This window comes from Leuresthes tenuis, unplaced genomic scaffold, assembly GCF_036924035.1.
Source record: "Leuresthes tenuis unplaced genomic scaffold, fLeuTen1.0.hap1 SCAF_18, whole genome shotgun sequence".
In the NCBI taxonomy this organism is placed as follows: domain Eukaryota; kingdom Metazoa; phylum Chordata; class Actinopteri; order Atheriniformes; family Atherinopsidae; genus Leuresthes; species Leuresthes tenuis.
In genome coordinates this window covers 12,379,988-12,406,386 of record NW_027325372.1, presented here as the reverse complement: position 1 = coordinate 12,406,386, position 26,399 = coordinate 12,379,988, and the positions used below count along the sequence as shown (strand labels likewise).

At 42.0% G+C, this 26,399-nt stretch overlaps 5 protein-coding genes across 9 annotated transcripts in view; all 5 read left to right on the top strand.

Annotated features, from left to right (window-relative positions):
* The window catches only part of pard6gb (par-6 family cell polarity regulator gamma b), a 33,488-nt gene extending 30,489 nt beyond the window's left edge, over positions 1-2,999 (top strand). The window contains exon 3 of the mRNA XM_072370682.1: positions 1,385-2,999. Coding sequence (XP_072226783.1) covers positions 1,385-2,475 — 1,091 coding nt within the window. The 3' untranslated portion in view covers positions 2,476-2,999. The remainder of the gene's footprint in view (positions 1-1,384) is intronic.
* Positions 3,000-5,348: 2,349 nt separating this feature from the next.
* Positions 5,349-9,719, top strand: bloc1s4 (biogenesis of lysosomal organelles complex-1, subunit 4, cappuccino). Its single transcript, XM_072370702.1, has 5 exons — positions 5,349-5,743; positions 6,305-6,376; positions 6,468-6,569; positions 8,371-8,505; positions 8,683-9,719. Exons 1-5 carry the CDS (start codon positions 5,417-5,419, stop codon positions 8,779-8,781), a joined length of 735 nt encoding a protein of 244 aa, XP_072226803.1. The 5' UTR covers positions 5,349-5,416; the 3' UTR covers positions 8,782-9,719.
* A 431-nt stretch (positions 9,720-10,150) lies between these two features.
* On the top strand, positions 10,151-12,322 carry LOC140274848 (nuclear transport factor 2-like). The gene is made up of 5 exons (XM_072370226.1): positions 10,151-10,236; positions 11,239-11,359; positions 11,472-11,543; positions 11,704-11,802; positions 12,021-12,322. Exons 2-5 carry the CDS (start codon positions 11,255-11,257, stop codon positions 12,135-12,137), a joined length of 393 nt encoding a protein of 130 aa, XP_072226327.1. The 5' UTR covers positions 10,151-10,236; positions 11,239-11,254; the 3' UTR covers positions 12,138-12,322.
* A 206-nt stretch (positions 12,323-12,528) lies between these two features.
* rrm2b (ribonucleotide reductase M2 b) lies at positions 12,529-17,852 on the top strand. The gene is made up of 9 exons (XM_072370759.1): positions 12,529-12,661; positions 13,212-13,376; positions 13,650-13,766; positions 13,983-14,116; positions 15,392-15,486; positions 15,602-15,735; positions 16,927-17,031; positions 17,120-17,233; positions 17,343-17,852. Exons 1-9 carry the CDS (start codon positions 12,611-12,613, stop codon positions 17,493-17,495), a joined length of 1,068 nt encoding a protein of 355 aa, XP_072226860.1. The 5' UTR covers positions 12,529-12,610; the 3' UTR covers positions 17,496-17,852.
* Positions 17,853-18,046: 194 nt separating this feature from the next.
* Positions 18,047-25,574, top strand: mtdha (metadherin a). Of its 5 annotated transcripts, none has more exons than XM_072369870.1 (12): positions 18,047-18,504; positions 19,371-19,466; positions 19,572-19,683; positions 19,837-19,998; positions 20,191-20,241; positions 20,570-20,752; positions 22,030-22,110; positions 22,210-22,281; positions 22,407-22,534; positions 22,706-22,816; positions 22,933-23,023; positions 23,124-25,574. In XM_072369870.1, exons 1-12 carry the CDS (start codon positions 18,157-18,159, stop codon positions 23,189-23,191), a joined length of 1,503 nt encoding a protein of 500 aa, XP_072225971.1. In that variant the 5' UTR covers positions 18,047-18,156; the 3' UTR covers positions 23,192-25,574. The 5 variants fall into 5 exon arrangements, with proteins under 5 accessions (XP_072225971.1, XP_072225973.1, XP_072225972.1 ...); XM_072369872.1 differs by having other exon boundaries at positions 18,056-18,504; positions 19,368-19,466; positions 20,570-20,650; positions 22,033-22,110; XM_072369871.1 differs by having other exon boundaries at positions 18,056-18,504; positions 19,368-19,466; positions 20,570-20,650.
* Positions 25,575-26,399: the final 825 nt, after the last annotated feature.

Here is a 26,399-nt window from a genome sequence, read left to right as displayed (position 1 = left end):
TACTATGGTTCATGGCAACTCCCATAAGCTTCCTCTTTTCTCTTGACATGCACTGTGAGCACACACCAAAGTCCCCCAAGACCCTTCAGACCCATTTTCTTTTATTCCATAGTAAAACATGCCAGTCTTTAGTTGACAAGAGGAAAGAGGAGCTGCTGGAGGAAGACCACATGTATTAATGATGCGTCAGCACTGCAGAGGGAGGTGTATGGCGTATGTCCACGCTTCACTTAGACTGGAAAACGACTTCCCAACTGTCTCGGAAGCCCTGAATTTATTCCAGTGAAGACGCGTTAAAAAAGACGGCGCAGGCCCCAACAAAGATGACAGCTTTATGAAAAAAGGTGCCCCTAACAATAGGGCAAACATGACTCATGGAAGTGCAGAAGCTGATGCTCCCACTGGGGGACCTTCACTTCCTGTCACATCAGGCTTTACTGTGTCCAGATTTCCTGTCTGCCTGAGAGGGGAAGATTAGATAGATATCAAGTTATTTATTCACCATGGAGCACAGTTTCTCTCTGTATCTCACACTCTTTATGTCAGAACTGATGAAATGCATTTGGTCAGTTGTTCTTGCATTTTACTTGTCAGTTTTACTTAAGTTGGTTATTATTGTGAGTTATGCCGATGATGTTGCTCCCTTATTACAGGGAGCTATCGAGTCCACTATGAAGGCTTTCATTGTTCCACTGATTTCAGGAAACATCATGCTGTAATTGAGATTACCACACCGACCTCCACTCTGAGCTCACTCCTCTCACATTGTACCGTCCTGTTTTCCCATGTTTTGTGTGATGGATGGTGCATGTATGTGCCTGTGTGTGAGAGTGCAGAAATGCAAAGTGGGAATCCCTGCAGCTGCTGCCTGCTAGCAGAGGGGTGGGCCTCCTCTGTCAGCACAGGAATGCTCTACACACTCAGCAGTTTTTACAAAAGTGCACACACAAGAGACTCGCAGCTTCTTGGTAATGGTGGAAAGTTAATCTAATGGACAAGTTTGAGTCTAGTTGGATTTTTTTTCTTTCTTCACTAGTTGTGGAATGAATCAGCATGCTGCATGCTCATCTTTTTAATAATAAATCTTTTCTCACATCTGGAATAAAAAGGCTTTAAAAGATGAGCAGCTTCTTCACATGGAAATTCTTTTCAGCCACATCTGTGTGGGGTTTGAACAAAGGTTTCTGAGTTTGTAAGGCAGGTGGTTTGATTTAAAGATATGGTAAATGGTGGAGAAATCATGCAATTCTTTTAACTCTTCTCTGCCTTCAGATAGCTTTTAGCACAGAAGAAAATACACATGGATAATAGAATGTGCTTGCAACACTGGAGTACTGAACATCTCATTTATCTCTGTCTCCCCTTCTTTTTTGTGTGTTTGCAGAGGAGGTGGACTACAGTACCTTTGGCACCAACACAATAACTCGTAAGAAAAAGGCAGTTGTGACGCTGCGCAACAACGATGTCGCACGCAAGCGTCCTCACATTCACATCAGCATACCAAAGGACTTCCGGCCCGTTTCCTCCATCATCGACGTGGACATACTACCTGAATCTCACCGCCGTGTCCGGCTGTATCGTCACGGCTCTGACAAACCCCTGGGTTTTTACATTAGAGATGGAACCAGCGTTCGCGTGACCCCTCACGGCCTGGAAAAAGTCCCGGGCATCTTCATATCTCGACTGGTTCCCGGAGGGTTGGCGGAGAGCACCGGCCTGCTGGCGGTTAATGATGAGGTTCTGGAGGTGAATGGCATTGAAGTGACAGGAAAGTCATTAGATCAGGTAACGGATATGATGATCGCAAACAGTCACAACCTGATCGTGACAGTCAAGCCGGTGAACCAGCGCAACAATGTGGTTCGCAGTAGTAGAATCTCTGGCAGCTCAGGCCAGTCGTCTGACAGCAGCGGGTCAACCGGTTACCCAACTTTGTCGATGGCCTCAGCGCGGGAGATATCCTCCGGAGCACATGGTTACCATGACGACCTGGAGAGTGACGAGGACACTGATATTGTCATTGAGAGCAGCCTCAAGCGGCCATCTCAGCGGTCCAATGCCTCTTTAGCATCTAACGCGTCTCGCACGCACCAGCAGACACCGACAACAGCGTCCGGCCCGGCAGCTCCGCCGAGCCCTCCTACGCGTCCATTATCAGTGGTTTCCACTGCCTCCCTTTACTCCCAGACGAGTCTGAACGGAGGGTCCCACCACCACCATCACCATCATCATCATAGCAGCCTGAGCCACCAGCTCCACAGAGACCTGAACCTTAAGCACAACCAGCACCAACAGCCTCAGCCTCAGCAGAGTCACCATCACACACAGCCTCTGCATCACAGCAGCAACCCAGCCCTCCGCCACAGCAACGGCAGCCTGCACAAAATCCTCAGCTCTCTGAAAACGGACCCACGACACAGTCTTGCACTTCCCAAGGGAGGGGTGGAGGAGGATGGCACCGTCATTACCCTATAATACTTACAAACACAGAGACATAAACATCCCAGCTGCTCAGAGACTAAACTGGACCATCAGGCCAGATAAAAATGAGCATGTGTGTGTTTTGTAAGATACTTACCGTACTATGTAACTTCTGATGGTTTTTTACAGGATGATTGACTATAGGAAGTTTCCAACAATGATATGTATATATTTCTTGTATTTGTAGAAGTTCCTTTTGTCTTACATGAGAAAATTTCTATGTTCTTAATAAGCACCAGAACAAGTTTTTTGCCTTTTGAGTCCATTGTAGCTTAGAGTTCTGAATGTGCCGACAGCCTGGTATCATTTTGTAGTGACCACTTATTAAAATCCTTTTCATTCTTAATAATGGGACCAACTTGGGGTTGCTTATGGATTCTTTTTTTAAAGAGTAAATCTATATTTCGTATATTCTGTAAGTGCTATGTAGATTTTTTTTTTTAATGTGTCTTTAATGCGTTGATGATTGTGATCAAATCCTTGTATCTGTTTCAATAAATTATTCCATCTCAAATTCATGCAAACTAGAATGATTGTTTTTCTTTTTACATTTACTGGACTATCTCATTTAAAAAGCTATCAGTTATACATTTATATCTATGTTTTTGCTGTCCAGCTCACTTTAACTACAGCCATTAAACCTAAATATATTCCGCATGTAACTAACCCAAAACAACTGAATGGGTACCAGAGTTCTACTGGTAGGCGCCACAAATAAAAACCAGATTTTTATCTGGCTTTTGTCTTATTTTGAATGATAATATTTTAAGTGTAATTTAATTTTTTTTACTAAAATTTTATGGCAGCGTAAAGCATTTTCTTCCAAATGCAGAAGATTCACGTCACTTTGACGACTGGATATTAGAAGGGGAACTACAGAAAGATCCAATTTTTTTTGTCTCAACACCTCTAAACAAAAGTCAGAAGCTCCGCTTCAGACTCACAGCTTACAGCTGAAGGAATCTTCACAGAGGCGGACACCCTGGATTTATTCAACAGCAGTATATGTAAACCAGGAATTCATAACCAGGAGGCATGAAGTGGCAAGTATGACTCTGCTTTTTCCCCACAAGTTTCTGGAATTTCCTGTTGCTACTGTAAAAGATTTTTCGCCTCTGTCAAACTCACTGATAACTCAAGGTGAGCAATATAGAGCACAATAAGAATCCATTCATCCATTTTCTATACCCGCTTAATCCGTCGGTCGGTTCGCGGGGGGGCTGGAGCCTATCCCAGCGGTCATTGGGCGAGAGGCTGGGTACACCCTGGACAGGTCGCCAGTCCATCACAGGGCCACACAGAGACCAACGAGACAAACAACCACACAACAATAAGAATATTTTGTTATTTCAACCTCATTCTTGTCGTGAAAATCTCCCGTTAAATCCAGCAAGCCCATACCTGCTGAAGGTCATTGTCAGGTTGAGAGGAATGCTCAGACATTAAGGCCAACTTTCCCAAAATAATTTGCTTTAGACAACACAAAGCAAGACAAAAACTATCCGAAGGTTGAATTCCTTTAGTCAGGCACAATCAGTCTTTATCATCATTTGGCCCTTGGCTACAACCAACCTTCACTTGGAATGTATCTCTGACATGTGTTGAGGCCCTGCAGCAGCATGAGCGAACTTCTTTCACCTCCCTACTAATGAATGTTTTTCTGTCTTGTTTACTCAGGATGCCAGTCTGTTCAAACAGCTAATATGCACCACCAATCCACAGGTGGTGGGTTACGTGTGAGATCTGAGATCCTAAATGTCACTAAATAAGTCTTTGCCATCTGTGTCATTGCATAAGCAGAGGGCGAGCACACACAGCTGGTTATTATGCTGAAAGATGCATGCTGTTGATACTTTTATAACTAAAGTGTAAACTGATTCAAACTTAAAAAGGCTCATTAAAGAGCTAATTCAAAGTAGGGAGTAATAAAGTGAGGAAATAAACAATATGATGTGTGGGGGGGGCCAGAGGCTAACACTTAAGGGACCACTTGAGAGATTCCTCCACTCAGACATGTCAACAAGCGTATATTTTTTTGTGTTGAGAGAAATTAAAGGCTTTCAACATATAGTATAACAACAAGCTATTTCTCACAAGTCCTGTAGAAGTTGAAAGTTGAAAGGTAGAATAGACCCTCTCAACAAAGCATGACCCACATCAGGCCACAGCCATGTGGTCTTTACGGCTGCCATCTGCTGGCAGAGATTGTAATGACATGAAAGAGACAACTGACCAAAACGGGAAAAACCTGAGTCTTTTATTCCTTTAATGCAAAGTTGTTCTGAGTCATCACCTTTATTTTATGATCAAATATTTCAATCCAGATGGGAGTAATCTCTTGCAGAACGACAACGCCCATTTCCAAAGGGTAGGAGGGGTCACTGAATGCTATGATTTGTGACCAATAATAATAATAATAGTAATAACAATGGGAATCATACGCTATAGCCTCCGCTGTGGCCTCATCTCAACCAGATTAAAACTCTACTGATAATTTAGGACGAAATTAGCCTATTTTTTTTTCTGAAAGAATAATCTTCCATCCTTTAAGAGAGACTTGTGGTATAAATACCAAAGCATGCTGATGCTGTCATAGCACTGTGTGGCAGCCGAAGACTTTACTGAGAAACTTTATTCTGGTCATCAATCAGGAATACTGATTTCAACGGATTTTTTTTTTTTTTTAACCAAGCCATACTTTAGCATAAAAGTGTCTCATCAAGACACATTGGTAACACTGAACTTGCTAAGGAATTATGACTAGTTATTAATCCATTTTAAAAGAGTTTGAGGGAAGTTTTCAACGCTCTGTTGTGAATCGCTAATTTTTTTTTTTTTTACCCTCGCGTGCTCACGTCCACAGTACAGCACACGTGACCGAGTCAGTTGACAAAGCAAAACACGGCAGTAGAACAGAAAAAGGAAAACGGGCGACATGGACCATCACCGGATCGACAGGGTGGGCCTTCTGTCTCCTCTCGAGGAGTCCAGCGCGGAGATAAGCAGGGACAGCGGCATCGTCTCTCAAAGTGCGAGCAGTTTGTCCATGGTGAGCGACATCCTCAGCAGCGGCACCGTGTCGCAGAGCCCCAGCTTCGGAGCGGCGGCAGCAGCTAACGTATTTCCTCGGAGCCCGAGCCTCGACGAAGCAGCAGCGCAGCACGGGACAAGCGACCAGCACGACTCGGAGCGGGACGACGAAGTCCTGAGACAAACCGCCCTCGACTATTCCTCCTACGTCAGGGCGACAGCTGGAGAAGAGGTTTGTGAAACCGCGTAAAGGTGCTCGGACTGACCGGCGAAGTTAGCGTTAGCTCTTTGTTTATGGTTTTGTCTGCACTGCTTGCAGCCACAGCTGTCCTGAAGATTTCAGGTCTCTCACGTCCGAACACAGTGGTTTAGATAATATGGATGAATCGTTAAGTTATTTACATAAAGTCTGACTTGTCTTGGGGGGGACTGGTCCTTTCAGCCCACACAAAACAACAACAAGTGCCGCTTGTTTTCACAACAGTGACAGTTGTCCGTATTTGCGGGAGCTTTCTTGTATGTCTTGCAGTGGCTTTCCTGGGTGGACATTAAGTGGATAGGCATGACACAAGGCAGTTTATACTAAAGCCGGCCTCTTGGACAGACAAAGACCGCTGTGTTTTAAGCCTGTGACTCCATTTCATACAATACTAATGCACTGAATTTCAGCTGAAGGTGGTGTGTGGGGGGCTGAATTTGAGGCCCAGAAGCTCTCACATAACTTTAAGCTAGGCCAATGCAGTAGGTATGTACAGTATGACACATGCTTCTCTTGTGACGATTTCTCTTTTAGATCTTGTGCTTGGAGAAAAGCTTGGAAGAAATGCTGACAAGAGTAGATGAGTTCGTTGGGATGCTGGATATGGTAAGTGTGATCCGTTGATCAGATAGTAGAGGTTTATTTGTATGCTACGTCTCATTATTTGACTTGTGAGCTGTTTGTGTTTCATCACCAGATCCGCAATGACACTTCCCAGATAGTGAATGAAAATCTACCTCAAATCCAACAGAAGTCAGATGAGATGAGACAAATATACAGAAGAATTGATAAGTTAGAGGTAAGTCATAACTTTGAGAGGACAAAAGTGGCTTGTAGTAGTATACACAAACTGTTCATTTGTACATTCAGTCCAGCAGAAGGCATGACTAAAGTAGACTCCTGAGAACACTAACAGGGATTTTTTTTTACTTGAAAGTAGAATGAAACTTGTCGTAAGGTGTGATCTAAACTGAATTTGTGGGAAGTTACTTGGTACATAAACAACTAAATACAGTTTCATCTTCTCAAGAAAAAAAAGGACAGCCTAAATTTAATTTAAAGCATTTACAGATAGTATTCAGATCCATTATAGACACTACAAAAAATGTGTTTGCCTTCACGTTTCTCATGATCTCATGCTCTAGCTACTTAAATTGGCTTTCTTGACAAATTTTTTGTGTCTCACATCCCGACATACGACAATGACGCCAGATGCTGTTTTAGCCAAATATTTTACCCAAGTAAGAGAAGTGCGATTCAGCATCCTTCCCAAGGACAGTTTGACATGAGAAAGCCAGGAGTTGAACCAGCAGCCTTCTGATTTACAGCAGGCAGTCATGGAGGAGAACTTCTATAAAAGCAAAGCTTAAAGAGCAGCAACAGCAGAGTTAACTGACGCCTAAACTGTAACCACAGCAAACTGTGCAGATTAGGTGATTGATGTCTGAAAAAAATCTGTGATCTCGTTAGGAATAATATATTTTGTTGTTTGTGCTTTCGACTAATTATGAAGGTCACTGACTTTTGTTGTGCACCTTAACGGGCCTGAAACTGCCCTGTATCGCCCGGGGCTCAGATACCACAGTTCACAGCTTTGGTTTTCATCCCCATGCCATATTGTTTTGGTTCACAGTCCCATGACATTATTATAGGCTTTTGATGGCGTCTTTGTGGCCTCGCCAGCATGACAACACACTCATCTACGTGGCCGTGTATTCGCAGGGCTGACGTTTGTTTCTGTCACAGTGGTTTTACACCCCACAACTGTAGGGGCAGCCAAAGAGCAAGAAATTTGTCAAATTCTCTCGCATTGCTTTAAGCAGTATGTCATATAAACACATACTAAGTGGACCAATTACAGTTTTTGTGGTCTGCCTCACTGCATGTCAGGCCACACTGAAGGCTCAGCAAAAAGCTGATGTTTCATCGTACAATAGGCTTCACAGGGTGTAGAGTCTTTTATTTTTAGTTCATTCATTCTTTCGTAAGTCTATGTACTGATGAAAAACATTTAAATTTCCTAATGGAAAAGGACCGTCTCGGTACATCCATCCATCCATTTTCTATATTAATCCATCAGTCGGGTCGCGGAGCCTATCCGTCTCGGTACATTTTCAGAAAATGTTTTTTTGTTTTTTCTGCATCTATTATGTTTTTTTCTCCTGCCTTTTTTTCATCTAAGCGCGGTTCATCGGCAAATGTTTACATGCACAGCCATATACTGACCCTGTCCCAGATCCTAGTCCCTTGTTTTGGACTTGTTTTCTTAGACCAGGCTGCTTGTTTCAGTCGGTCAGTTTTGGCAGCAGGATTGCTGCAGGTAAAAATAAAGCACACTTATGGGATGACAGAGAAACCCAAATAATGCTCCGTGTTTAGTTGGATGCGGATGTTATGAAGGCTTTTAGGTGCAACTAATGCTCTGCGTATACATGTATCCACTCCTCCCTGTAAAACAAACAGAAGTGTCTGAATTATTAAATATCTGTCATCAAAATTGTGTAGTTTTTCACCCAAGTCATATTTCCTGGCTCAGGCCATTTGTGTATATATTCTTGATTTGATCATTTTGTTGCCTCCTTGCTCTCGTGTGACTGCAGGCCTTTGTAAAGATGGTCGGAGCCAATGTTGGCGCAATGGAGGAGCAGGTCACGCAGGCAGAGGGAGAATTAGGAACACTACCGAGCGCTTTCAAGAAGATACTCCGCACAATGAGTGTCCCAGGCTTCTTAAATGTAAGAGTTCATCGATCCAGTCATGAATTTTTGAGTTTTGTGTTGTCTGACTGCTTTTGAAATGACCTGTAAGAGACCATTTTACCATGAGACCTACTTGCAAACCTTCACAATCATTTCTACCTGAGTCAGTACTGTTAAAAAGATTAGGTTTAACACGTGTCTCTTCACTCACAGAAACAGGCCAGCCCACGAAGGCCAGCGCCACATCAGCGTCAAGAGATCCCCAGCGTGTTCCAGACAGATGATTATTTCACATCACAGGCAGAACAGTGACGTAGCAGAGCGTCTAAAACAGAGCTTGGTCCTAACCTCAGAGGCCAGTTGGGTAAAACTGTACTCACAACTTCTACTGCCATCCCTTGGAAGAGGATCTATTGGTGCAGTGGCCTCAAAGAAGCAATAGCAGTCTTTTTTGAACAACTCACTGGAAGTCAAGAGGACATTCTACATTTTCGGGTGTCATTTTACTGGCAGCAACAAGCACGGAACTGTAGCAACATGATTTTAAAAGTGCCTAAATGGGTCTTTCAGTTTAGCTTTCCCAAGGAAACGGTGTTGAGTTACAACTGTAATGAGTCGGGAGGCCAGCGCCATCCCACTTGCCAATAGGACACAGTAAAGATGGTACTTTAAAAGTGGCTGTAAAGATCTCTTCGATGTAATACGTGAAAAATTAACGCAGCTTTTTTTATAAATTACATTCCTGTCACTGGTGTTTGTAAAGACCTGCACTCTGTTCTGAACTGACTTGTATTTCTTCTCACTCTCCCCAAGCAATATTGCTCTTGCGCGGTTAAGCATTTAATGTCTTCCATTTCTAAATTTTCTCTTTATATCTAGCCTTATCTTACTGGCTGTGGATGACATTGGGCTACATCTTTGACGGCACCTTTTTCCAAAAAAAAAAAAAAAAAAAAAAAGCACAGATGCAAAAGTTGTTTTAGTTTCACACGCCACATCAATGATTAAATGTTTTTTCGCCAAGGATGAACTTGTGATTGAAATTTTTTTTTATTTTAAAGTCACTGGAAGAACCCCGATCCCATCTAGAGACGATGCAATGTGGCCCTCACCCTCACAACATGGCAGCGATGGTCACAGCTATGATTGATTTTTTTTTTTGCCAAAATAGTTTGTAAAATATGTCTCATTTACATATTGTTTTTGATTTACATTTTTTAAAGAATCATTAAAAAGGTATTTAAGACAAAGTTTTTGTTTCATGTCCCATTATTTATTGTACACGGGGTTTTTTTAAGTGATTTGTGGCCCTGAGATTACAAGGAAGTCCACCTGACTATCTCTTATTCACTAACACTTATTCAACAACAAGTCAGTATTAACATCACGGATAACAATGACTGGTCACGACCACACTTTTGCTAGTCTGAAATGTGAAATCAAGACTGATTTAGAACATAGTTGAAATTGTTTAAAAATAAGGCAGAATTAAAACGGTACAGCTACGCCTCTATTTTGACTTTAGTTTTAAGAAACTATAAAGACAAAGTGTTCAAACTTATTTCAAGGTAATTCAAAATAACAGCGTATATGCAGATGGTTTCTTTTGTGAACCTGACAGCCTGCAACCAGGGCAAAGCAATATCCATGCTATGATTGGTTAGTTTGAGATGGCGTCATAAGTTGGTCGCAGCTCTGTGGAAGCGGGAACATACAGCACTTATTTCAGTTAACTCTTCCACGCTGACCTGCCTGTTGGTGGAAAAAGTAAGCTAAACTGTCGAACACGGTGAAGTACCTTTTGTATCAAGTGTTTGTCAAAGATTATGGTTTTATCACCCCTTAGTTTTGGCGAGTAGAATTAAGATAACTTCGTGAAAATTTTCCACACGGTAGAAAAAAGTAGTTCCGAGAAATGCCCATGCTTTGCTCGTGCTTGTGACGTTACCGTTCAGCCAGTGTTGGTTTAACGTTAGAGTTAAGCTGTACCACTCTACATACATTGCATTACTAGCGAACTCGTCCAAGGATCAGACGAGCCCCCGGCCCTCTCGTTAGCAGAAGTTATAACGTGTCACTAAACAATGTTGCACTAGTTTGTCATTTAACTTTACGTGGGAGAATTTAGCTCCACATAAAGCGGAAGGTGTAACACCAATTTCTGTCCTAATCGGGATTTTTAAGACACTGCAAATGTTGTTATTCTAGCCTTTACAGGATGTTTACGCATGATTTCCGGTTTGTAGCAGGTCGTTTTCAGAACAAATTGTGACCGTATCTAAATACTACGAAGTGGCATTTTGGGTCACTGAACCTAATTGGTCGCGTCATTATGTGAGACGGCTATATGCCTTTTCACCTTTACGGCTGTAAATTAATAAATGTTTCTCAGCTGAAAAGGCAGCTCATCAGTTACATCTCTATAGCCCCGGAGAGAGTCTTGTTTGTACCTTTTGCAAGTGAACTATTTGTCCTCTTAATGATGGAAGATGTAGTTGACAGTATATTAAGACCGGGTTTGCCTAAGAAAAAAATACACTGAGTTTTAATTGCATAAACTAGCAGGTCGTCCTGCATTACATGTAAATGTTGGGCAAGGTTAATCAATGTAAGTCGACATTTGGCTGATGCTTATAAAACTTCGATTCATTCATTTGATTTCTATTGGACACTTAATTTTTATATATTTGTCATTATTGACATTTTTGTTGGAGAATGTAATTATCACCATATTTGTATTGAGCTACTTGGCTGACTCTTCTTTTACAGATCCAAAGTTTCACACATGGCTGGTGAGAAAGAATTGTGGCAAAAGATCGGAGAGGGCTTTGTCCAGGAATATTATAACCAGTTTGATAATACCAACAGGCTGGGTCTTGCTAACCTATATGTAAGTTATTCTTAGTACCACAACAATGACAAGCCATTGTTCTATTATGCTTGGTTAGATAAAATGATTGTGCGTGCGTTTGTTGAATCAACACCCTTTTTTCCCTCTGCAGTCAGCTGACGCCTGTTTGACATGGGAAGGATCACCATTTCAAGGGAGAGAAGCCATCGCTGGAAAGCTAGTAGTAAGCATATTTTCATTGATGATTGACGCTAGTCGCAATTCACAGGAATTACTTAAAATGTCAGCATCCAGTTCAAACTTTGTGTGTTTGTGTGTGTGCACTTTCTACTCTGTTTATACTTGTTTCCAGATGTTCATCCAAATCAAATTGTCACCCACAGAACCTGCCTTTCAAGCGTATTAAGCACATAATCACAGAACAAGACTTCCAGCCAACAATAGATAGTTGTATCCTCATCATGGTCTTTGGACAGTTACAGGTAAGCTCGTAAATTTTAATTGATCAGTCTTGAGTAGTCACCGGATTCACACGCATACAACACACCGTTAACTCCCACTGACTCGTTGTTTACACCTTTTTTATGTTTTTGTTACTGCGTCTATGATAGCTTACGCAGCTTTTACACAATAATTCTGTGCTTAATATCTGATGCATTTCAGCTTATAAAAAAAAAGGTTTATTTTTTTCCTACTACAGGCAGATGATGATCCTCCCATGGCCTTCCATCAGGTGTTTATGTTGAAGTCCCAAAACTGTGCATGGGCATGCACTAATGATGTCTTTAGGTTGGGGGTACACAACATAGCAGTTTAGAGGCCTAGATCTTTTTTGACTTACACACATCAGCATCCAGCTCTTAATGAATTTTGAGGTCACAGTGCCTTCTCAAAAGGGAACTGTAAGGTTCCTTCATGTCTACAGAACATCAATAAACCTGTACTTTGCAGTTGTCATATGCAAAATAACATTCCTGTCTCATAAAAGAATTTGATACTAAACTGTGTTGTCTTTCATTTTTCCACCAAAGTGTGTTACTCATTTGCCTCGTGTTTAAAAATGTTACCTAATTAAATAATTCAAGAAAGTATGCGGATATATCTGAAGAGGTGTTGAGTAATTTTCAGTTTCACGTCTTAATAATTGTGTTTTGTAATATCGCCTGTACCACGTTTGGCCGCTAGAGGCGCTGTGGCCCTCCGTGTGGATGACAGGTGAAAGCTACAGCTACATTTAAAGGGTTATGGCACGGAGCACAAGCTAGCCACGAGCCGAAGTCTTCTCTCATAATGTCGCCGACGGTGAAAAAGTCGTCCTCAGTGGAAACTAATCACATAAATGTAAGTCAGCTATTTGGTCATCTTACATATACGGTAGGTAATTTAGAGATCCAGGTCAGTATGTGTGAGTGACGGAAAAATGTTTTTATAATTCAATAGTTTCGGTTGTGCGTCAATGTTACCTGATAAACCGGCTGGTAGCTAGACGTATGGCTCTTACTGTCACGTTATAAAATCGATGTTTTGCCTATATGAACGCTGAACATGTAAAATTTTAGCTAACTGCATCCGTAAACGAAACATCTCTGCTTGGACGTCAGCTGTTAGTTACGTTTTGTGGCACTGAATAAAAAAAGTAATAACAATCGCCGAGAAAATGGATCTACAACATGTCGGTTGGTTAGAAGAAGACGACCACATAACTTTTTTTTTTAATGTGAACATTTTTACTAGATGGTTGGAAATGTCACGTCCTTTGTTATGAGTTAATGCGCAGGCGCAGTTGTGGATCTCTTGATTAAAGGGACAATTCGTAAATCGTATGTCCAACGAAGTCTCACAAGGTTGTAGCCAAGCAGACTCCAAAATAAATGTGACTGGTTATTTGCAGAACGGCTTCAGAGAAAAAGATGCAGGCTGTCCGAACGGATCAGAGACAGAGGATGAACCTTTGCTCCGAGACAACCCGCGACGGTTTGTTATCTTCCCCATCCAGCACCCGGATATCTGGAAGATGTACAAGCAGGCACAGGCCTCTTTCTGGACAGTGGAGGAGGTGGGTATTGATATTTTAGCATCTTACCAACTTCATTGTGCAAAATGTTTCCTTACCAAGTCCATTAAGCAGTCGAGTATTATTAGAAAATTAAATCTCATAACCGAAAAGTGTATATTTTGTATTGTGGCGTTCAAATGTCATACAAGAATATACATTCCTACAATAACAAATTTATAAGTAAATCAACTGATTTTCCACCACTCTTTGTCATTACTAGAAAACCCTGAGTGATCTATGAAAGGGCTGGACTAATGACTTTGTGTCTTTCAGGTTGATCTATCCAAAGACTTGGTGGACTGGAACAGTTTGAAGGCCATGGAAAAACACTTCATCTCCCATGTTTTAGCCTTCTTTGCTGCCAGTGATGGTATCGTCAATGAGAACCTGGTGAGAGGGGGCAGAGGGATGTGAAATTGTCTGTAACTAATGTCTTGTAGTTTAGATAATTCTGTGTGTGTAGATTCCATACAAAACCAACCAATGTGCTGATGGTCAAATGAGAAATGAATTAGCCTATTTTTCTTATAGTTCACTGATAAGAGGTTTCAAGAAACTACTTAGCATGTTTTACACCGTGTGGCTTATTTGTCTTTGTCACAACAGGTGCAGAGGTTCAGCCAGGAGGTGCAGCTTCCTGAAGCGCGCTCCTTCTACAGCTTCCAGATCCTCATCGAGACTGTTCACTCAGAGATGTACAGTTTGCTCATCAACACGTACATCAGGGACCCGAAGGAGAGGTCAGTTACCTATAGTGGCTCTGTTTGACAGTTTTTGGAACTGTGCCACTCAAGTGTGCGTTACCAGTGTCAACGGTTGAATTTCCTGCACCTGTCTATTAATGGAGAAGTTAACCCCATTTTGTGGGGATTCCCAGCTGCAGCAGCTTTCATGTACCCGCAGAAAAAAACTGACATATCAGCATCTATTTAGAATCGTTATAAAAAAGTGTTTGGGTGTGTGTGTGTTTTTTTTTCCAGCTTTCAGACACGCTGCTTTCCAGTGATCAGGGGGGGGGCAACTGAACGTGTCGGTGTCATGTTTGAATAATATTACATTTGGTGCTTTTCCATTACATTTTGTGATAAACCTTTCTTGGTCCGACCTCGTAACATTTCTGCACTGCTGCAGTCACATTAACAGACAGTTAATGGTGGGTTGAGTTGGCTACTGATCAGCTGTTCATCCACAGATGGCATCATCAGATGAATATCAGCCCTGTCCAAACATTCCTACTCCACAGATTTCCTTGTAGTAATTAGCTGCTGCGTCCAACTGTTTCTTTCTGAGCCTAATGAACGAAAGAAAACCGCTTATAAACATCTGAGATGAAGCTGCAGCTTCCGTTCTCTGCTCCCATGCACCAGCATATTACAACCACAGTATGGCGTACTTGATATATTGATATGAATTTGTGGGGCAAACCAATATTAGTTGTGAAGAACTTTAGCCTAACTGCAGCCTGTATGAACATACGGTTTTCAGTTGAACTGCATCCTCTCATCTTGCCTACAGAGATTACAGCAGAGAGGTGTCCTTAGGTGAAGTAAAAGATCCCCTTTTAGTCATATTTCCAGCTGGCTCCGTGCTCCACATTTTTACACAACCACTGCCACTCTAATATGAATTGTAACAACAACATGACATGTTTTTGTGAGAAAACTGACTGGAAGTGTCCAGTCTCGCACAAATGCCAAATAACACACTCACGGTATCACTCTCTCCCTTACTTGTCTGATTTGTCTGAAATGAGCAACATTAACGTTGATGTCACCAGTGTCTGAATGACTTAAAGACATTGTTTTAAACCGATTGACATAAGCATTGATGTTACGTGCCTCGTGTCTGAAAGGAGAAAAAGGACTTTAAATAAAAGCAAAAAACAGTTCCAGTGTAGTTTGTTATCATATAAGCGTTAAACATATAAAATACTATTTAATACTTTTTATAGGCACCATCTTTGTTGTGAGTATTTGAGTGATGCATATTGACTGGTTCACCTTTTTGTGTTGTAGGGAGTATTTGTTTAATGCCATTCAGACCATGCCTTGCGTGCAGCGGAAAGCAGACTGGGCCCTCCAGTGGATAAACGACAGCGAGTCCACATTCGGTAAGGAAGGCGTGAGATACACGACCCTGAAAACTGAGCACAGTGAACAGCTCTGGCCTAGAGGAGCTTCCCATCTTTTGTGCGTCGATGGTAGCTTTTGCTTTTGTGCCCTCAGGGGAGCGACTTGTGGCTTTTGCAGCTGTGGAGGGCATCTTCTTCTCTGGCTCGTTTGCTGCCATCTATTGGCTAAAGAAGAGAGGCCTCATGCCTGGTCTTACCTTCTCCAACGAGCTGATCAGCAGGGACGAGGTGAGATGGATTCACACTCAAATACATGTTGTCTCATCTGTAAAATGGACTTCTTCTTTGTTGTGACTGCAGCTGGAAATATATCATGTAATTTATTGCAGGCACAGAGTTTAGGTAGTTATTAGTTTCCTGATTACATTTTAGGTCATAAACGTCTGGCGCCTCATAAAATGAAACGTGGAAATCTTCCTCATTGCTCCTGCATGATACTGCGTGGGAGCATTAGTCTCAGATTATTTTATTTGACAGACTTGCAGCGATCCTTTACTCGTCATTTCATGTCTCTGAACTTGGTGCTGTGTTGGTTCCCTGCTGTGTTTCTTCTCCTGATTTATGCAACCGCTGACTTACTCAGCTTTTCAATGCATACTCTGACGAAGAACGTTAGGATACCTAGTCTATAATGGCATGATAATCAAATGCTTGCCGCTTCCTAAAGCGTGCCCTGCTTTGTCTTCGAATTTACCCCAAACTGGACCATAATTTGCAAAGCGAACATTACGCTGTATTAAAGAGGACTTGAAGCTATCGACTGACACCGTAAAGACTTGGAAAATGTTTGACGTAACAAGTCAAGCAGGAGGTTGAGTGAATTTTCTCAGTTTACAGACATGCAATACAGCTCTGAAATGACCTAGACGGTTTTTCAAAGAGCTGCACATGAGAGCGCAAATGTCAGCAACATTCGCTCTGGACTTGTTATAAAGAAGACAGCCTACCACCTACTGTAGTAATGAAACCACGGATTGAGATCGTGTGTGAACACGGCAGATAATCCCTATGTAGACGAGACACAAGATTGGTGAGGTGGACTCCTGCTCTGTGAGTTATGTGGAGAGCAGGGGGGGCAGAAAGAAAGTCTTACAACCTGTTTGTACTAGTTTTTCTTTTTTTTTTTAGTCCTGTGCTTTAAATATAAATCTGATAAGCCCTGATATTTGTTATTTGGATGTCCATATATGTATCTTTGGTCCAGTTTAATCTGCAGATGTTTTTAAAGGCTTCTGTCACTGCTGTTCCTTTAAAACTTCATTATTAAAATGTGAACAGACGGCGTCCAAATGCAGCGCCAAAGAAAAAAGAAAAAAAAATCGCCAAACGTAGGGAAGACCCTGGCTTGTAGATGAAAACAGTCGGCTCTTCTGATATGCGTGTTGTCCCCCCCCCCCCCCCCCCCCCCCCCCCCCCCAGGGCCTGCACTGTAACTTTGCCTGCCTGCTATTCAGCTACCTGGTGAAGAAGCCCTCGGAGGACAGAGTGAAGGATATCATCACCAAAGCTGTCAGCATTGAGCAGGTCAGGTGGTTCCCGTTGAGACCAAAGAACTAAACCTTCGTCTTTCACAGCAGTTTTTAAATAAGCAGCCCCTTGTCTCGTGTTGCAGGAGTTTTTGACGGAGGCCCTGCCAGTTGATCTAATTGGAATGAACTGTTGTCTGATGAAGCAGTACATCGAGTTTGTGGCTGACCGGCTTCTCGCTGACCTCGGATTGGCCAAGGTAATTCTACTAATAAAACTACAACTTCTACAACTAATAATGTTTGAAAAGAGTCTTTTACACCGCGGTAAATGTATTTTTCTCTCTTCTTTCCACTCTTTCATCCAAGGTTTACAAAGTGGAAAACCCGTTCGACTTCATGGAGTCCATTTCACTGGAGGGGAAGACTAACTTCTTTGAAAAAAGGGTGGGAGAGTATCAGAGATTTGGAGTGATGTCGAGCAGGATGGATTGTGAATTCACTCTGGATGCAGACTTCTGAAACCGAGAGGACGCTCTGTTACGCATCTGTTACGTTTGGTCTGTTTATTTACTTGTGTTTTATCAGAGATTATCTTTGTAATACAACATTTAATTTGTATTCATACTTTTTGGCATCAGGGCTACATATTACACCTCCAGGTACTTACCAGTTGATTAGTGGAATAATGTGAACAAGTTGGGCTCTCAAATCCTGAGGCTAAGGGTGTGATTATGCAGCCCCTCATTGGGCAAATGAAGGGGGTTTTCATCAAGAATATATTTTAATTGTTGGGGTTTGGTGTCCCGAATGTCGGCTTCTATGGTTTATTGTTTGTATTTATACTTTTAAATTGCAATAAAACTTTTTGTAAAATGACTTTGTTGTTGGAAAAATGGCATTTGCTCTTTTGTTTTTCAGATGAGAGCCTTGAGCGTCCTTTTTAGACATTTAGATAGATTGTTTCTAAATGTCACGATCTTGGCACGGCAAACATCTCTGAGGGGGGAGATAACACGGATTTATCCACAACCAGAAACGATATTCAAACGTTGCAGTTGGATTTCAACCGTGATTTATTTCTTCTAGCAATCAGATTAGATTAGCCACTCCTCCGTTAGCATACGGATGCTGGATACTTGGAAATGAAAGCTAACAGCTGCTGTTTACGCGTTTTGTAAAGATGGCTGAGGACTTGCGAGGTCTTGCGCTAGAGAAAGCCGAGCTGCTTTCCAGTCGGCTGAAGGAGCTCGTGTCTGCGGGACAAGGCTATGTTCGGGCCCAGTTCGGGGTAGACTTGGGTCTGAAGCCCGAGCTTTACCCGACATGGGTCATCCTGTCCACGGCTTTGGTGGGACTCCTGCTGCTGCTCGGTGTGTCATGGGCCGCCGTCTGCGGCCGTCTTCTCTTCGGGAAAAAGCGGGGATCCCCGGTCACCCACGGCAGCGGTGAGCCTGACAAGGCCAACTTTATTACAAATGGCAAACCGGAGGAGCAGAGGAAGAGGAATAAAAAGAAAACGCTTGAAAAGGTGGGCAGCCGCAACAAGCCGTCGCATCACGGTGAATCAATCAAAACTCGAGCTAATTGTCGGTGAATCTTAACAATCAACGCTGAACAAAGGTCTTCTCCCTGTTAGCGATGAATGTATAAATTAAGCTAGCTACTGGTAATTAATTTGACTATAGTCGTGCTGTTTGATGCTAGTTTGGCGAAGCTATCTTGTACTTTGAATTGTCCACTTTTTTGAAGCCCACTTTGTTTACAGAACATGCATTAACCCATCTGAGAACAACCCTTTGATTCGTTTAAAATGACTCGAATTAAACCAGTTAGCGTATAGAAATGCTATGAATCAGTGTTTTGTGCACAGAGGGACGCTAACTAGCTGTGTGTGTAGCTAACTGACACGTCATTCTTTCAGTTAGTGAACCTCTGGGTAAAACGTTAGCCGAGGCACGTTTAAGGAAACGACCACAATAAACCAAAGAACCGACTTTTTTAAGCACTCGAAAAGTTATGGTGTCATTCTTGTCGCCTAATCTCCAAGTAGTTTATATTATGAGAACATTTCTCAAAACTATGACCCATCATTTGCCATGATATGACTTGATATGAGATGACAAAGTCATTATTACTACAATGCTACTGATTGTGATTGTACTAAAGTGTTACTGACCAATAAAGCAAAGTTTAACTGCCAAATTAATCTTATTCGGGGTATTTTCAGCAAGCAGATGTTTGCTTTCTTTTGGTGGAAGCACAGATATTATTATATTATTCTGAAAAGAAAAAAAAAACTGAATGAGCTGTGTGAAGTTTGGGTTTGTGTTTTTCTTTTATTACCGGATCATTAACACCATCTTGTTCATTGAATATGTCTCTTTCCTTCAGAAGACTCAGTCCAATGGACAACCAGTGACCGTGGCTCGAGAGGAACCTAAAGTGGCCGAGGCAGTGTCCAAACTGGCTCCGGAGATTAAAGCTGGGAAGGTACGGCCCCAATTTGAGACGCTCTGAAATTTTCATTCATTGGGAAAGTAGCCACAAATTTTCATTCACGCTTTACTTTAGCATAACTTTGTTTTATTTACTCAGGCACACGAGGTGCAGGCCCCGGTGCAGGTTAAAAAGAACAAGAAGAAAACCAAGTCAGACGTGAAACCAGTTCAACGCGTGCCCACAAATGATGGGAAGGAACTGGATGACGGTAAGTTTCGGCCAACGAAGGGGAATTTTCATCATAACTTCTCTTTTTCGAAGCTGTGTATACTTACCCAGGGCACGTTCGGTCTCACTTATTAGACATAGTACGTCTTAAGCATTTTGTGTTGTTTAATGCGTGTGTGTGTGTGCTCATCAGGGGCATGGGAGACCAAAGTCAGCAACCGAGAAAAGAGGCAACAGCGCAGGAAGGAAAAAGGTCCCGAGGATTCTGGTGGTACGGGAGGTGCGGACGCCCCCAAAACACACGTGGAGGCACCTGTAGCCAGAGTTCCTTCCAAGAAGAACCGAGGGAACCACGGTATTCGCCTCCTGAAGATGAAATAACCTATATTCAGTTTTAATTCAGTGCATCGCATAATATATAGTTGAATTTAGTCTGCCTAGAAATGGTATGAAAGTCTGTTAACATACATTATTAACCCAGTGTTAACACACTTAGTTTACAGTCATGATGTGACGATTAACAAATGTTTTTCTGAACTGATTTCAGAGGCCCAGCACCTGAAAACAACCACAAAGGGGGATGCAGCCAGTGGAGCTGGTAAAGACGAAGCCATTATGTCTCATGACTGCCTTCTTTATCTTTGTCTCTTTTAAAGTTACAAGATAAACCCTTAGAAAGGAAGATGTGTTCACGTTTAAATTTATGTTCGAGTGTGACAACATTCACTTTCGACATGTGTGACAGTTGACTCTTACGTCATCTTGTCTTCCTGGAAGCTTTGTAGTGATTTAAAATGCTTTTAAACAGCATTCACAAAACTGATCATTCCGGGCTTAGCTGCACAGCTAGTTTTCCCAAACAATGACTCCTCTGATGTACTATAAACGGAACTTACTCTTGGTCTTTTTTTTTTCTTTTTTGCTAGCTTTGTCAGCGTCCACCACCTGGAAAGAGGAGCCTTCAGTCAATGGCGGCGGCTGGTCCAACATGTCCTTGAAGATCACAGGTCAGATGGGTTCTATGGAGGGAACAAAGTGGAATTCGATACCCGCAGCTACGCAGTACAGGCCCCAACCGAAGACCCATTCCTGGGTTCAGGAGCCGCAAGGTACTATCTCCTGGATCGACCTTTTAAAGACAAACAAAACTGTAATACAGCTTATTTTTTTTGGGGGGGGGGGGGACAGAAAGGGAAGTTTGCATGCTCTCTGAATGACAGAGTGCACTGATCTGCAAGCACACAGTCTTTTAGATTGAATGTTAAACATGAGGAATTTTCTTGTTTTGCTGCTTTCTCTAGACTTTAGTTCTTTTAAGAAGGACATGTAGACGTGGAAAAGTGTCCTGAAGAATCGGAAATCTTAAACACTACATCCATGGTTCCCAGAGGAGAAATACCATCTGACTTATTATTTCACAATGTAATGATCACCATTAGTCACGGGGACGCAGTAGAGCACAGTGCGTGGGTACTTTACATACCCGGAAGGCAACAGTTATTCTGAATAATATGTGCAGGTTTGGAGTCACATGTGGAGCCATCGAGTCATCGTTTTTAGAGGAGGTCTTGCTATCTGCTCATAGTACAACAGCTTGGCTCTCTACTAAGACGGGAGTGCTGAACCAGCCTGATTTCAGAGTAGATTAGATTAGATCAACTCTATTGATCCCACAGTGGGGAAATTCAGTTGTTAAGGCAGCTCACAGAAAAGAGAGTGCAAAGACAGTGGTTGAAATAAGAAAAAACAGACTTTTTTTTTTTTTTTTATAAACTCAAGAATATGTCTTCATCTCCCAAATGCTTAGCAGGTTAGCTTGTTTAGAGAAGAGGTGATCCAGTTCAGTGACAAACATTCGAATTGAAAAGGATGAACAGATTTTTTTTGTTGTTTTCCAACATTTTACTGCAAAATTGGAAGGAAAAGTAAGACAGTAAGGTTTTTCCTTTTAATATAACCGAGCCCTTAATTTACTAGAATTTGAACAAGTGAGGAAATTCATTGGCGTAAGTGATGATTCGGGGGGGGGGGGAACTAATCGATGTAGAAGCGTATTGGAGAGACTTCTGGCATTAGATTTATGTTCAGCTTCTAAACAAAGACTTTTACACTACATTACCTGCTATGGCCTTTTAAAGTGAATTTTCAGTTTAATTCGGTCACATCCTGTTGAACTTCCTCTGCTGCTCACATAGTATGATCCACAGTCCCAGTAAAAGGTTTGGACACACCCACTTATTCAAAATGATTTGGTATTTGTCCAAAGACGGGTTACAACAAACTCATGTTAGTTGTTCAGTCAGTTCCTGTCAAATCCTGAGCTGTCGGTTGTGTTTGGCCGAACCGCTCCAGCAGTATAACCCGTGTGTCTGTGTGCTGTCACCAGCAGCATGGGGCAGCATCGATGGCCGGGTAAAGGCCGACCTCCGCCCCGCGTCCTTCTCCGTGATCGGACTGAACACCACAGGTTTGTGCTTCGGTTAACTGTCACAGTCCAACTCTACACCCCAGTGTTTTTGCTGCTTTTCCCTAAGTTACTCATCTGATAACCCTCTGCCTCTTGTAGACACATTATCGAATTCGGCTGAGCTGCAGTGGGCGAACCAACCTAACGTTGACGATCAGTGGTCCGGATTCAGTAAGTCGTCAGGAGCCTCTCCCACACATTGCACCCGACTAAACCCCTGCTGCTTGTTTAGAAAGAGAGGATTGATCTGTTTGGATTTTCTTCCATCTAACCTCCATCTGTATGATGTTCTTCAGATGGGATGAATGCGGCAGATCCCAGTTCTGACTGGAACGCCCCAGTAGAACACTGGGGAAACTACGAGGTGCCTCCAGTACCTGTGGCACCGGCTCCTCTGCAGAGGGATCAGCCTGTCCCCAGCAAGGTTTCAAGCTTTCACATTGCTGTTGATTTCTGAATGATTTCCAGTCTGGATTTAGCTTCTTGATAACACACGCTATGCTTCGACAGTTCCTTGTTCTCTTGAATGTTTCTTGTCACGACAACGCCACAATTTAGCTTCCGTCTTAAATACTTTGGGGTTTTGTAATGTCAGGTATCGGAGGATGAGAAGGATGTTGAGGATCCTTCTGGTGGAGCAGCCAAATCTAAAAAGAACAGGAAAAAGAAGAAGAAAACAGAGGAGCCGCCTGCATCTGATGCTCAGGCAAGAAACCCAACATCCGGCTGTTGAGATCTCGCAAAGTCATATGTTTGCATACGAGGTGAATTATGGTATTTAACCCGTTGCAATGTAACCGTGTCGCATTTTTTTAATTGTAGACGGCTTCCACGGCCGGTGCAGTAACCAAAGCCCAAGAGCTTCCTGCGCTGCCTTCTAAAAAGCAGAACAACAGCATATCATCCTCTCACAGTATGTTTCAACACCTCTCATCTGTGTTCAGTTCATAATTTATGTGCTCAAGGGTTGCCTTTTAATGCAGCTCCGTTGTTTGTTTTTTATCTGCTCACAGAGAAGTCTGAACAGGTAGTTGAGCCTCCGAAGCCCACCCAGAAGAAAAACGTCAGAAGGGAAACTTGAAGTAACGTCCCAGATCCACACAAAGCATATGCAAATGATTGTCAAATGTGTCACATGCAATAATTACCAGGTACAATTTCTGTCCGAGTTACATAACAGTTAATCGATTACAGCAACAAAATGAAAGCAAGCAGCAGATACAACCTGCTTGGGTAAATACTGTATAGCGATGAAATGTGGTCCTATGGACTGAAAACAAATTTTTGCACTATTTGCTTCAGGCAGATTTTTCATGGCTTCAAACGTGTATTTTTTTTCTTCTTCTTCCTCCTACAAGAGTGTAAGTTGTTATCAACCCAAACATACAAAACGGGTTTTAATCGTATGTTTGTGTTTAAGTTAATAGAGAACAAACGGCCCCTCCCTCCTCTAAATGATGCATTTTGTTTTGCTTGCCCTGCTGCTGCCCCTCTGTGACTTACTGAAAGGTTCCTGGGTGAAAGATGAAGGATGGGGTTGGATTTGGTTTGGTTGGAGGTCTATCTCAGTACAACACTCACGTGCCTATATGTACAGTAACAGATTCAAGGGTTTGCTTTTAATACACCTTGACACCATGGTAAAGCATGAAGTGGTGTCCGTATAGTGCTTCTATATTGTAGAAATAGCCCCCCCCCCCCCCCCCCCCCCCCCCCCCCTATTTTTGGTGCAAAAAATATGCCAATTTTTTAAGTTGTCATTAGACAAATCTATGGGTGTTTTCAGAAGTTGTGCCCTTTTTAAAGTATGTGATGTCCTTCCATGATTGACTTTATTAGTATAACGGTATTCCCTACCAGCCATTATGGGCAGGAAGACTGCACTCTGTCAACATACAGCATGTTCTGTATGACATATATGCACTGTGTTAAGATGGGCTTCTCTTTGCTTTTATGTGACATTCCCTCACCACAAACAGCCACTAGTTTCAGATGAATGACACCTGTCACACCGTGTCAGTTATGTTGGAGAGAAAAACATCTCCCACATAAAAACTATCTCCACAGCCAGTCTGCTGGGTAATCCCCTCGTCTTTACCGGCCAATACACTTAAAAATAGCTATAAATTTTTTTTTTTTTTTAAAAAGAGGGAGAGAGAGAGGGAGAAAAAATTTGCTGTTAAACTTGTGGGCTTGTGTGTCAGAGATTTGGATGATGAAGCTGTTGATGAAGCGGTGGATTCCGACCGGTGTTTGTGGAAGTTGGTTAAAAAGTTTGTGAAATTGTTTCCTTTCCAGTGACTTTTAGCTCATTTCACATTCAGATCACAGTTACCGTTATGAGCCACCAGGGGGTGCTGTGGTGTAGAGTTAACAGTTTGAGGGATTAAACCATCAAGCAGCAGCACAGGCATAGTTCTACTTTTATCATCCTTACCACCATGTTTATATCCGTCTTTATCTGATTGGACTGTATGTTTTATTGATGATTCTGTCTGCGCTCTGTATGATTGTTTTCTTTTTTTCAAAAGCAGTTTCTTCCAGTTTTGTGCTAGAAAAAGCCACGCCATATGTACAGATTGTAAGGGCTTTTTCCCGTTCTGTGATTGCACTGTGCAAACGGCTGTATTGACTTCTTTTTATTGTGGATGAAGTTTTTTTTTTTTTTTTTTTCAATTCTATCTGAGGAATGTGAAACTTTTTGTTTGTTTGTTTATTCCTGAATTCCAAGATTTGTAATGATGATTTGGGGAGGGGGGGGGGGCACAAATGGATATGACTTAAACCAAGAATGAAAACTTCCATATAGATGAGACTGAGTGCCGCTTTTAATTCCATGTCCAAGTTGCTCTTAAGTTAGACATTTACACACACACACACACATACACACAATTACAACTATATGAAAGGAATTTAATTCCATTGCCTTAACCCATAGTTGTATAGAAAGTGCATTGGAATCCTTTTTATAGTTTCCCTCCATTTTGCAAAGTTTGATGTCAGAATCAATTAATTTTGCATGACTATGGTGATAGCACTTGTGTATCTGAAATAAAATGGATCTTTTTTCTTTTTTTTTTTTGCTTTAACTGTTAATACTTGCTCTTGGAGTAACGCTCAGAATAGCAACAGTAATAGCTTTCTGTCAGGGGACAAATTGCAGCTTTTTTTTTTTTGTGGGCATCCAGTTGGGGGACTTAAATATGCTTTTCTTAGTCCAATGAGGTGTTAATCAACTGGTGGTGGTAGTTGTTTTCAAATCTTAGACATCCCAAAAGGATTTGTCACTGTGGCTTCAGGTGCCCTTTTGTTCACTTTTTACTGACGAGTGAAATTATTCCGTCAATGTATTTATATACTTGTCTCTAGGAAATGTGGATGATTTTTGTTAACTGAGGACATAAAATGATATTTATATGTTTGTTTGGTAAAGATGACAATTAAATGAGCAGTGCTTGATATCACTTTGTCTGGGATTCTTTTTATTTTTTATTTATTTTGTTTTTATAGCAGAGAAATGACATAACAGGACCACTTCACAGGGTTTTTATAGGGATTTTGAGGGGGCTCGTTAACTCTTTAGAAAAGATCCTTGAAACCTAAACTCCTGATGCAGGTTAGTTCTGCAGGATTATTCCAAAGAAGCACTGGGAGTCATTAGTTTTCATGTCACTTTGTGCTTCTGTTGTGAATTAGAAAAATTCCTCACATTCAGTGATACTTTTCCCCCTTTCCACTTGTTTTTTTTTTTTTTTGTATGTTTCTTATCAGACCAATCTCAGATCTGTCAGAAATCTATTGTATGCTATGGTACAAATCTGTGTCAGAATTCTGTATTAGGCTCCTGGGGCCAAAATGCTGCCTCGGTCAGGCGGTCGCATGGCAGCTCACAGAGCCTGACCTCCTTCGCCTCATCTCTCTCTCTCTCTCTCACCATCTCTCTGGTACATTTAGGATTTGCCAGCTTTTAATCTCTCACAATCTGTGGCTCAGTGCATTTGACTACATTTCTGTGGGGAATCAGGTTGTTTCCCATTATCCCTGTTGGGAAATTGTTGTACAATTTTCTTTCTGTCTGTATAAAAGGCAGATACCAATAGTGTGGGTCACGCTGTAAAGAATGTGTTTGCTCAAAGCCCCGCTTTAAAAAAAAAAAATGTACTAAAAGACCTATCTAAGGCGCTGTGTCTAAAACTCAGAGGCCTTTGCATGGACACATTGTGGAAACAGCCGTCATGTCATGACAGGACAGGAAAATCCCCAATCTGACTGTGACGTTGTCCGCCCAC

Coding starts and splice junctions, on each gene's coding strand:
- bloc1s4 (XM_072370702.1), top strand. CDS start 5,417: ATGGACCATCACCGGATCGACAGGGTGGGCCTTCTGTCTCCTCTCGAG. Junction 6,377..6,467: donor TCGTTGGGATGCTGGATATG/GTAAGTGTGATC, acceptor TTTCATCACCAG/ATCCGCAATGACACTTCCCA. Junction 8,506..8,682: donor GTGTCCCAGGCTTCTTAAAT/GTAAGAGTTCAT, acceptor CTTCACTCACAG/AAACAGGCCAGCCCACGAAG.
- LOC140274848 (XM_072370226.1), top strand. CDS start 11,255: ATGGCTGGTGAGAAAGAATTGTGGCAAAAGATCGGAGAGGGCTTTGTC. Junction 11,360..11,471: donor TGGGTCTTGCTAACCTATAT/GTAAGTTATTCT, acceptor TTCCCTCTGCAG/TCAGCTGACGCCTGTTTGAC. Junction 11,803..12,020: donor TGGTCTTTGGACAGTTACAG/GTAAGCTCGTAA, acceptor TTCCTACTACAG/GCAGATGATGATCCTCCCAT.
- rrm2b (XM_072370759.1), top strand. CDS start 12,611: ATGTCGCCGACGGTGAAAAAGTCGTCCTCAGTGGAAACTAATCACATA. Junction 14,117..15,391: donor ATCAGGGACCCGAAGGAGAG/GTCAGTTACCTA, acceptor TTTGTGTTGTAG/GGAGTATTTGTTTAATGCCA. Junction 17,032..17,119: donor AAGCTGTCAGCATTGAGCAG/GTCAGGTGGTTC, acceptor CTCGTGTTGCAG/GAGTTTTTGACGGAGGCCCT.
- mtdha (XM_072369868.1), top strand. CDS start 18,157: ATGGCTGAGGACTTGCGAGGTCTTGCGCTAGAGAAAGCCGAGCTGCTT. Junction 19,467..19,571: donor CGGAGATTAAAGCTGGGAAG/GTACGGCCCCAA, acceptor TTATTTACTCAG/GCACACGAGGTGCAGGCCCC. Junction 22,535..22,705: donor ATCAGCCTGTCCCCAGCAAG/GTTTCAAGCTTT, acceptor TTGTAATGTCAG/GTATCGGAGGATGAGAAGGA.